The following is a 10,671-nucleotide window of genomic DNA, read 5'->3' on the forward strand; positions in this document are numbered from 1 at the left end:
TTAGTCTTAGTTATCTTATTAGCCCTATTCAAGAGTTAATATGTAATTGTGTAATACGAGGTTTATTATACATATATGTGGAATCGCTATATGGGTTAATGTTCTTGTATTTTTTATTAGGGCATTAATTGTAAAACAAATCGTGTGATTGTGATGCAGTGCAATTTCATTTGCGGAAGCGGTTGCTAATGGGGTTTTTCATTGAAAACCCCCGGGGTGGTGGATTGCACTGGTGTTGAATTTTCTAGCAGAAGAGCAGGCCACTAGACGTGTTTCATTCCCACTACTGTTAGAAAGTGCAAAATCAGGCAATCCACTGCCCCGGTGTTTTTCAATGAAAAACGACATAAGATTCTTGTGTATCGATTTTGTTGGCTATTTTCGGCAAATTTGAGACTAAGAGAAACGAAAGCAATGAAATTGAAAAACGGATAGGTATTCTAGAGCGAATCAGTTATAAACTTAGAACGGAAAACTAGGACTAGGCAGGCTCATATGGACATGATCGATTTTTGCTTCTTTGTATTTGGGTAAACGCTACTGTAAAATTCTCTTCGGGATGTGATTGTTTTCAATTTCGCCGATGTGTTCCATCTTTCAAAACAATCATTTTATATCTGGGACAGCGCTCTCATTTTGTCTTACTTATTCTAACGGACTGACGGCATTTAACAATTTCAACGTGCTGCGTTTGACGTTTTTCATATTCACAAGTCTCGCTCGATTCTTATTAGAGCCAAACAGGATTCCGACTTATTTCATAAAGCTTTATGAATATTATTTATGAACCGAAATACGGTAAACTTTCAGTGCAAATTATAAATATAAAAACGAGTTGGCCACCCTGTGTCTACGCCTTCTACGTTTTTGTCACTTTCACTTTCCTGTAGGGAATTGCCAAAATATGCATAGCAAAAATTTTCTCAACACATTTTTCGGCTCGGTTGCGTATTAAAATTTTGTAAGCTACCATTCTTTTATAATTATTCATATATAGTGAGCATATTACAATGGACGAATTAATGAAGCTTGTAGAGGTATTTCTTATTTTATCATAAAGCAATATGAGCAATTAAATAAAATTTATACAGCAGGTATCTCAAGAAGAGACTTCCTATGAGGAACAGCTTGAATATCGAAAAACCTTGCTTCTGAAGCAACGAGAGGTTGACGATTTTAATAAGATCGCAGCTGGTAAGTAAAAGCTATCTAAAAACGCAGTATAATTTAAAATTATTTTTGTAAATATTACCAAATTGACTGAATTTTTTAATATTGTTTACTGTCTGAATGCGCTTCTATGAGATACATTCTATGTAGAATCTACCTTATTGAATATGCTTGACAAAAGCGGATCAATTGGTATAAAAGACGTTTATTGTAACGGACATTTGGAAGAATTTTGAGACGACTTCAAACTTGGGGCCCTATTCTCACCCAGTGACTAGAAGAAAATTTCCTTCTATTCACTAGGTGACGTGACTATGAGAATAAGGCCCCCCAAAACGGCTGCAGATTGGCATAATTATTTTTAAACTCTGAGAAAGAGTCTCTTGGTATAATTTTGCAAAAATGATCCCGCTAAAGATAATTTTTATCTTCATGCGTATTATGGGTTAATTTTAAACTGGACTAAGTACCTAGCACAATTTTTTCTTTGATCTGAAAAATAGTTTGTCTTAAAACTAATAAAATCTCAATTACAATTTTTTATTTCGGATTTTGAGTGAATGCGTCTTGTTCTTATATACATATACGTCTTCTTCTCATATTCTTGAAACGGGCATATGAGAAGTCCCTACCTGGCTACATCATGCAGCACATACAACCTGGCCAACAGGTACGCTCCGCTAGTTTCATTGTTCCCAACCATACGACATCCAATGGCAAAAGTGTGCTAGTTCACGGGACATCAAGCTGGAATGCAATTCCGATAGCCATCAAACAAGAGCATCGACAGGGCGCGTTTAACCCATTATGTCCTAGCGCATGAAATTTCATACGCGAAAACAACACATTTCAGGATCATACTTGTTATACAATAAAGGCTTTTTCAAACTTCTGATCTTCTGAGAACGTTAATTAATACCCTATAGTTTATAAAGTGTATGCGCAATAATCTTTGTTTTTATAAAATCCCATTGTGTTTTCGAATGTCAAAGTTGGACAAAATTCAAACCAAAATATGAACAATACATATTAATTTTATCTTCTAAATCACTAATTCTTGTTTCGGATTGTGAACGGATGGCCATGAGAGGTGTGAAAAAGATGTGGCTCAGAGCGAAAAAAAATGGAAAAAATTGGTGAAACAATTGCCAAAATTTTGCTGGTAGTTCAAGGTATGAAATTCCTAGGCTGAACCGATATCTCTTTTCCTAAGACAAAATTATTTCCTCTTTAGGACCAGGAGGGGATTCACAACTTTCTCGCTGATTTTAAAGTTTATTCAGTGCCGGGTGCTTGGCGGTGGACTCCAGACTGCAAATTTTTATGCTTAGGGATTTGTAGCTTGGAGACCTTGGATTCTGTTGGTCCCTAGAATCTAATAGCAACACGGCGCGGGCTTCAGGTGGTGGATAGAAGCGAAGGGCTACCCTGACGACTGGCAGATTGAACTATTTTTGCTATCAATTCAACTAGATCCAGACCGATGCAGTATCCTATGGTTGATGATTCATTACATGTAATCTCAAATAAATATTCAATTTGCACAATGCATTAAAACATAAGGCAATTAGCCAAAGTACTTGGATCATACCAATTTAAACCAAAATCTAAAGTGAACATCATTCAATTGCACAATATATTGAATTTAAAATTTAAGTGAACTATCCAAAGTATTGGGACCATATCAAGTCAAATGTTCAAAATGTGCCTAGTAATTTTGAAGAACTATCATCCACGTGAACCAAACCGTCAAATAAAGTGGCTATGTTCCCAAATATAAGCAACTTAGAATACGTCCCTCCCGTTCTTTTCTTCTCCTTCATTTGCCTGTTTTTGTTTTACTTCTATTAGTTTGCTTTTCCACTACTCATGTAAACCAAAAAATCAGTCAATTAATACGCTCCTATACTTAATGTCTTCATTTTTTTCTTTTAATTCGGCATGTTCTTTTTCTTTTTATCGCTATATCTTAATTTAGATTCATTATAACACTCACTAACACAATGAATAACATAGACGTAGTAAGAAAATGAAAACAAGAGGGGATGTGTTTAGTATAACATAAGGAGCACATCTTCAACGCAGGTTTATACCGCCGAATTAAAAATCAATCTTACGTGTTTGAGTGCTACTATTTAAGGGCTCTACTGTTATCTCATTTAAAATGGCAAGTTTTACATATTTTAAAATCCTATTTCTTAGCCGTTCAGAGTCAAAACTTTAAAAAATGCATATCCTTAGATTCCTTGAAGTCTCGGAACTGTTTCTATTGACGTTTTCGTTTGAGAATCTAGGAACGAAACCAGGATAGTTATTTCAAACAAGCGTTTTTGGATGAAATTGAATTGGTTGCAATGTTATAGCTGGCGTGCTCCATCACAAGGCGAGATTTTTCTCCTGCGAACCGTTGCAACGCGTTGCCGTCCCATTGCCCGGTGGACGGCGTAGCGATCGTCAGCTGCTCGTTGAAGTTGAGGATCGGTCTGTGTCGTCACCATCGTTCTTCGGCTCATTTGGCACAGGCCTGCGCGATGTATTTCCTACACTAGTGAATATGGTAGGTATTTTGAAGATGTCGTCGGTGGGTTGCCGAACTGGAGGTTCGGGCTCGAGATTTCGTTGTGTTCGATTGTTCGTGCTCGGTGATGGTACAGGGAACGTCTCAGTTTGTTGAGAGGGTACCACGGGTTTTGTTTTCGATGGTGGTTTAGGAACCGAGGGCTTGTTGGTCGGTTGTTTTCCTTGTGTTGGTTTTTTGGTGAGCTGTCTTCGGTCGAGCCGATTGTTTTACGACCTTTGCGTAAGATGTGTTTGCCTGGTCCGCGGCAAGCTTCTGGACTGGAAGTTTTTTGTTTTGGATTCATGAGATCCCGCTATACACGAATTCGTTGCAATGTCGGCACGTTTGGTGTTGGCCGTAATACGATACGGTTATCATTTCGCCGTCGATGGTGACAAATGCTGGAATGTTTGCTTTTACCATCATCTTTACCACTCGAACACCAGTGGGGATGCCACCGAAAGCGTTCTTCTCGTCCCTCATGATATCATGGATTGAGAGTACGTCCCCGTACTCTTGGAGAAAGCCGATAATGTCTTCGTTCGTTACGTCTTCAGAGAGATCGTAAAGTTTAACCTCCACAGCTCCGTCCTCCAACGTGAGCCCAAGTTTGTAAGTTCTGCCCTCTATCTCTGTTTCGTATACATTGTCATGGTTTTCGACGATTGCTTGTGCAACAGCGACTTTGTTAACTTTAACAAACGCACAACCAAGGCTTCGAATCTGCACTACTTGATTTTACTGCAACTCGAGAACGATATTAACGAAATAGTGAAGCTCTACATAGGACGGCTTCCGTGGTAGATGCGCATAATCAATGCGAAACGGTCCGGCGATGCCCTATTGCCGGTGAGTGAATACAAGCTCAAAAATGATAGCTCGTGCACGGCTTCCGATGGCCAGCGATACTAAACGCGTCTGCTCGACTCGGAGGTTGAGCGCTAACTGTTTTCGAGCATGAGCAGGTTTTTTTTTAATTTTAACCTAATAGCCCTCGCAAGTAAACTGTTTATCCACTCGCACTCGTTTACTAAAAAATAAGAGATATTTCATTCTTTTTCAAATAAGAACAGTAAACTGGTGATCCACTAGTTATGTCCAGTTTATATTCACACCTAGGGGATGATTCTTTCTTTCAAAACACGAACAGGTCTTTGAAATCTGTATGCCAAATAAGTTCACAAGCAAAACTGTAGACTCACTCGTTTCCCGATTTACTTACACTTAGGGGGCTGATAAGTTCGCAAGGAAATTGGTTCACGCAAACGGGTTGATTCTTTCAAACATGAGCAGTTCTTTGAATCTGTATACCAAATAGCTCCCGCAAGCCATCTGTTGATCCACTCATTTGCCCGGCTTATTCTAACTTGAAGTTTGATTCCTCTGTGAATCTGTAGCTACTGAAATAAAAGCACCAGTGTCTATTGGCTGAACAGTATGTTTAAGGAAAAGTTAAGAGATAAAAACAAAAAAGTCTGATCACCTCTTATAGATGACAGTCCATTGATCTCCTCCCCTCATGAATTGATTACCGTGCTTAAGATCAAATGAGTCCTCGGCCAGCTGAACCAACATGTCATTCTTCCGTTCGTAAGTGGAAACTTCAATACCAGCTGTCCGCCTAGACACTCGATCTGATCATAAAATTCAAAGATCAATGAACCAGCACTTGCTCGGGTCTCCCACTCTCATCCAACAATCGAGAGTACGCGCCCTAAGGCTCATCACCGAAGCCCAGGGCTGTTTATGTACTACATTCGGAAATTAACATTCTATTTCGGCAGACTTCATAGCAAATGCTTAGTACACAGCGCAATTGCAGGGCTAGTGCTACAAACATGCTGTTATGAAGAATCCTTCCTCTTTGGGGTTAGAACATACAACTGTTTACCTATATCTATAATTCCACAATTTTTTAGCGGAAGTGTAAAAATGTGAAGTGAAATGTAGACAATTTTTACTGAAAAAACGCTTTCGTTGCGCAAAAAATTTTCTCTCACTGCTGTTTCTCACTTTCTTTTCGGATAATTCTTAACCAAAAATCAACTACAGCATATAAATTTCACGACTCGAGACCTAACGGCAACCTTTTACTTTTCAGAAATTAAGAAATTCAGTCTGCAGCTCAGACAGGAAGATCAACGGGCACTACATGAGGCGAAGAAAACGCAAAAGCTGTGCCACAAGCTGGACGAACTGAAAATCGAAGTGCAAGATATTATTGATCAGAACATATGGTACGCGATGACCGCAATGAACGAACAGTGTCATCGCAGAACCCAAAAAGAAAAACAGCGTGAGCAAAAAGCTCAGAAGATCTGCGAAATGAAAGAAAAATTACAAAAATATCAGCAAATACAACAACATTTCCAAAATTCTAAAGGACAGATTATGCTGCGTGAAGCCAACGAACAACTGGAGGAGGAGCGACGCAAGTTGGACAGATCGCGTGCAGAAATTGAATCTATCTGTATCGCAAAAAGGAAGCAGGAACAGAAAGAGTGGAGTGAAATTACGACGATGTTTGTACAAATCGGTAAATTGCACGTAGATATTAAAGCACGGGACAAAGATAATGACACTATTATACAGAACAATGAACTTATGAAAGTTAAAATTAATCTTCTCAAAGACGAGATTGAACAAAGAAACCTACAGGAAGCGGAAGAAGTGAAACGCCGCGAGAATGAAATGCAAGAACGTGTTCTAATGCCAATGAAGATTGTACACGCGGACATAGCGCAGGATCCGTTCAAAAATCCCAACGATTTTCCTGCGCTCGCTGACAAAATTGATTTCAGGCGACAAACGTCCCAAAATATATTTAAGCGTCCGAAATGTATCGAGTTGCGCAAATATAAGAAAAAGAATAAACCTAGAGCGGCTGCACTGTTGAACATTAAAATGCAACTAAATCAGCCTGTTGTTAAAGCTTTCAAGTTACCTATCGCAGAGAAAACTCTCAAATTATCGACTGAGCAGCCTAAAGTTACTAAGGAGCATTCTCAAAACGAAAATAGTGTCAAAACTGGTACAACAACCAAGAAGGCTGAAAGGGTTTCAACCGAGAAGCAAGTAGGAATTGCCACAGATCAACGGGCATTGAACCGAGTCAAACCCCAAGCAGATTCTGATCATACATCACAGAAGAAACCAACACAACCTGTTAAACGTAAATCAACAGAAGTTGATCTAAATAACAATAAAGCGCTGCCAACTTGTAGTGTGCAGAATCAACAGAGCTCAAAGCGAACGAAACCGTCCAAGTCTCAACCTGAATCAGCAAGTGCTCTGAAGACTTACATACCACATGATCATTCATCGGAAAAACGACTAACCGCACATACACAACCGGCTAGTAAGGAACGTCATCAGCTCTCCCAGATGCCTTCGTCAGCGCCGTCTTCTGTACAAGTTCAGAAGATTACACCCAAACACCCGTCCGTTGAAGTACAAGAAAATGTCTTCCCTGATGCAAAGCCTCGGACGCAAGAGCACAAATCAAAACGTCAAGAGATCATTGCGGTAGAAAACCCTAATCTACCCGTTTCACCGCCATTGCAGCGTCATCCTGCACAGCAGGAAGCGGATCAACTTTCTGATCCGAAGAGCGTCCAGTCAGAGGGGGACAACGGATCGAATGAAAGTGTTTCTCCACCTGGAGCGCCCCGCCAACATAAAGGCAAAGACTCGTACGATGCAATCAGTTTGACCAGCAGCGTATCGTCGTTCGATATGGAAACCCGGGGCGCTAGCAGTGACTTCGACTTCCAATTGTCTCCAGCTGGTGAAACATTACCGAACAATACTGTATGCGGTGATGGTAGTGCAGGGAGCGATTTAGATTTTGATTTTTTGGGTTCCCCCCAGCAACAGAATCCTTCAGGAACATCACAAAAAAATAACGAAGCTTTCGATTTCCTTGAAGCCGATGACAGCGGCGCTGGATTCGACTTTTTCTAAGAACACGTAAACCGAAACAATCTTCGCACATTATGTTATGCATAGTTTGCTGGAAAGTAATTCTAGTCAAGAACAAATATCTGGAAGGTTTCGATATTATTCGGTACATTTATGGAACTGTACCAAGATGCAATAATTATGTTATTAACCTTTGTTTATAAATTGTTTCTCTAATCGAAAATATAACAATATAACAGATTGACTGGTTCAAAAGTTAACTACAATACATTGGCCTCAGACCCAGCATATTCTGAGCTGCATAGGCTTATAGCCTTTGCAGATTGAACGAGTGTTACGCCGACTAAATACCGGTCTTGTAGTGCAATGTCAGGCACGAAAATGCTACAAAATATGACAATATTTAATTGGGATAAAAATATAGTTATTAATTTTGTGGACAAATCGACAAACTTTGCGGCAAAAAAACCAAGAAATTATTTTTGAATTCCTGACAATTTATTGATAAAATATGCAAACTTTGTTGAAAAATTAAAGTCTATGAATATACCAACTCGGTAACGAAAAAAATACTTATGAGCTATTTAGCATCCAATATCGAAATCAGTACTTTATTCCTGCTCCAACATGAAAACAGGGGCGATCCTGAATCGAATTGTAAAAATATACTCACTCACCATGACTGAAACTTTTCAGACACCGCCACCAAAGAAGCAAACTGTGGTGAATTCCAAATACAATCTGGTGAAACATTCAGTTCCGCCGCCAAGTTACTGTTTTTCCTAATCACGGTTACAGCAAACTCTTTGATCAGCTCTATGCAAGCTACGAAAAACTTTACGTAGCTAAGATATGTAACATCGGTTTCTTTAGCCATTTCACGCATTTGATCCAGCTGCTGAGCGCCATTTTCAAGAAAACTCACCATCAGCTGAAGAATGTTGATAAACGTTTCCGGCGAGCTCTCCTTGAAATCTACTCCTGGGCAATCAATGATAAAAAATAGGATGCATGCGAGATACTGCAATTCAATGAATGCGTTAATCTTGTTAAGCTATACTTAAGCAAGAAAACTACTAACCTGGAAATGCAGAGTCCCGCGATTCTCAATTTTTCCTACTTCCATGACCAGCATTTGTAGAAGTTTCATTGTCCAACGATGAAAGCGTCCATGTGTGTATTGAGTAACTTTCTTCCACCACCGGGGAGCAGTTTGATCGATTAGATCGTTTCCATCCATTATGAGGAGTGCATAGTTCTCAGTGTTGTTATTGTTACACTCATCAAGTTCCTCGGATGAAAGTTGAGTGACTTGGATATTGGGATGATCCACTGTCAATAAAACGATTATTTGTTCTAGCAACGCCAGCGATTTGTTGGTGCTTTTCGAACGTTCCAAAGCCCGCAGTAGTAGATCCATCAAAACGTCAGTTTTACTCCACCGTTTAAAATCCTGAATAACTGTTAGCAATTGATTTCGATCCACTTCCATAACCTTGACACATTCGAACAGAGCGGCCACTAGAACAATGGATATTTGTTGATTTCTTTCGTCTGTTTCAAACATGCGCCACGTGTTAACCAGCAGTTCTTCGTAGACTCTTTCGTAGTCTACCAGTGAACAGCTTCGTGTCTTATAGATGCATTCCTCTAGGATCATCACTCCCTTAACGAACAACTGAATCGATTTAGATCGCATAAGTTTGAAGCATACTTGCTCAATCAAATCTACAGTTTCTCGATCAATGAAGTTCTGCAGCGAATCGACTGCCATTAACTCCCATACGAAGCCCCAGAAGCTTGAGAGGTCTCCAAATTGGAAGAACCAATCTTCTTTCAGTAGACTTTTTCTGTAATACGCAATCAAACTAGATACCGTCAATTTGCTATCTGATCGAACCATCAATTGTTTCCAGATATATTCATCTCGTATAGCTTGCTGAATCTCACCGATCTCTTCGGATAGAATAAAGGCCGTCGATTCATAGCAGCAGGCAATCAAAGACGTTTGCAGCTATTGATGAAAACGTGTTCAGAAAGGATTCTAATTGAATAATAAATCGAATAATAAACTTCTTACTTTCATCATGTTCTCCGGGACTTCTTCGAGTAGTAGTACTAAATGCTTTCCCAGCAGCGCGCCTAGTGAAAGCAAATCTTCCTCGTACGATGGGAGTATCAAATCTATTTCTTGTTTGGTAGGCCACATCATCTCGCAACTTTCTACCAGTGGAGGCAGTTTCATTCTACTAACAAGCCGATCAACCGACAGGAAGATTTCCTGACTTGTCTCCATCTGGATCTGGAGGGAAAAACTTGCATAACTTTCCTAACTACAACGTTGATCGTTAAACCTTACCTGAGCTATACCGGATTCCGGTAACGTTTATTTTAGTTCAAGTATTCAATTCAAGATTCAGTATTCAATATACAACAAGTGTTTCGTTCAAGTACTCAAGTGTCAGTGTGCACTTCTTAGGCCCGATTCAGACGATACATCAGCTTCCATCAACGGAACGTCACCGCTTCGTCAGGATAAGTTAAATCTTGAGCGTTTTTTCAAAACGTCATATCTGCAATGAGTTACTCTCTTAGTTTACTTTGTCTTCTGTTAATAATTCTGTTACTTTAACATTTATCCCTCAGCTTTTTGCATTATATGCTAGTTAAAACCACCGTCTTTCGATCTGTACTGTGAAATAAGTGAAAAGTGTTTTAGTGACGCCGTAAAAATCGAAAGAGAAAGTAAACAAAGAGAGTAACTCATTGCAGATATGACGTTTTGAAAAAAACGCTCAAGAAATGCGTTTTTCGTGTGCCCGTTCACACCAATGTTGTATATATAGGTGTGGCAGAACACACGGTTTGCTAGTGTTGGCAACCAAAAATTTGTAAACAACCCACTGAGACGTCCAAAAAATTGTTTCAAAATTGTTCAACACGGGTCCAACGATGGACGTTTGATGAACGGTTATTTGGACGTTGTCAAAATTGGCCCAACGAACGTCCTTCATTGGACA

General features: G+C 39.5%; 2 protein-coding genes across 3 annotated transcripts; one reads left to right on the forward strand and one right to left on the reverse strand.

The window, feature by feature from the left end:
- Nucleotides 1-896: 896 nt before the first annotated feature.
- On the forward strand, nt 897-7,829 carry LOC131683864 (calponin homology domain-containing protein DDB_G0272472-like). 2 transcript variants are annotated; one of them, XM_058966222.1, is made up of 3 exons: nt 897-1,037; nt 1,095-1,194; nt 5,832-7,829. In XM_058966222.1, exons 1-3 carry the CDS (start codon nt 1,011-1,013, stop codon nt 7,691-7,693), a joined length of 1,989 nt encoding a protein of 662 aa, XP_058822205.1. In that variant the 5' UTR covers nt 897-1,010; the 3' UTR covers nt 7,694-7,829. The 2 variants fall into 2 exon arrangements, with proteins under 2 accessions (XP_058822205.1, XP_058822204.1); XM_058966221.1 differs by having other exon boundaries at nt 1,092-1,194; nt 5,832-7,828.
- A 495-nt stretch (nt 7,830-8,324) lies between these two features.
- On the reverse strand, nt 8,325-10,128 carry LOC131683865 (uncharacterized). The gene is made up of 4 exons (XM_058966223.1): nt 10,011-10,128; nt 9,732-9,953; nt 8,733-9,665; nt 8,325-8,672 (listed from the first exon to the last, which is right to left on the reverse strand). Exons 2-4 carry the CDS (start codon nt 9,945-9,947, stop codon nt 8,325-8,327), a joined length of 1,497 nt encoding a protein of 498 aa, XP_058822206.1. The 5' UTR covers nt 9,948-9,953; nt 10,011-10,128.
- Nucleotides 10,129-10,671: the final 543 nt, after the last annotated feature.

This window comes from Topomyia yanbarensis, chromosome 2, assembly GCF_030247195.1.
Source record: "Topomyia yanbarensis strain Yona2022 chromosome 2, ASM3024719v1, whole genome shotgun sequence".
Classification (NCBI taxonomy): Eukaryota; Metazoa; Arthropoda; class Insecta; order Diptera; family Culicidae; genus Topomyia; species Topomyia yanbarensis.

Coding starts and splice junctions, on each gene's coding strand:
- LOC131683864 (XM_058966221.1), top strand. CDS start 1,011: ATGGACGAATTAATGAAGCTTGTAGAG. Junction 1,038..1,091: donor AATTAATGAAGCTTGTAGAG/GTATTTCTTATT, acceptor AAATTTATACAG/CAGGTATCTCAAGAAGAGAC. Junction 1,195..5,831: donor TTTTAATAAGATCGCAGCTG/GTAAGTAAAAGC, acceptor TTTACTTTTCAG/AAATTAAGAAATTCAGTCTG.
- LOC131683865 (XM_058966223.1), bottom strand. CDS start 9,947: ATGGAGACAAGTCAGGAAATCTTCCTGTCGGTTGATCGGCTTGTTAGT. Junction 9,666..9,731: donor TCCCGGAGAACATGATGAAA/GTAAGAAGTTTA, acceptor TTTCATCAATAG/CTGCAAACGTCTTTGATTGC. Junction 8,673..8,732: donor GCGGGACTCTGCATTTCCAG/GTTAGTAGTTTT, acceptor ATTGAATTGCAG/TATCTCGCATGCATCCTATT.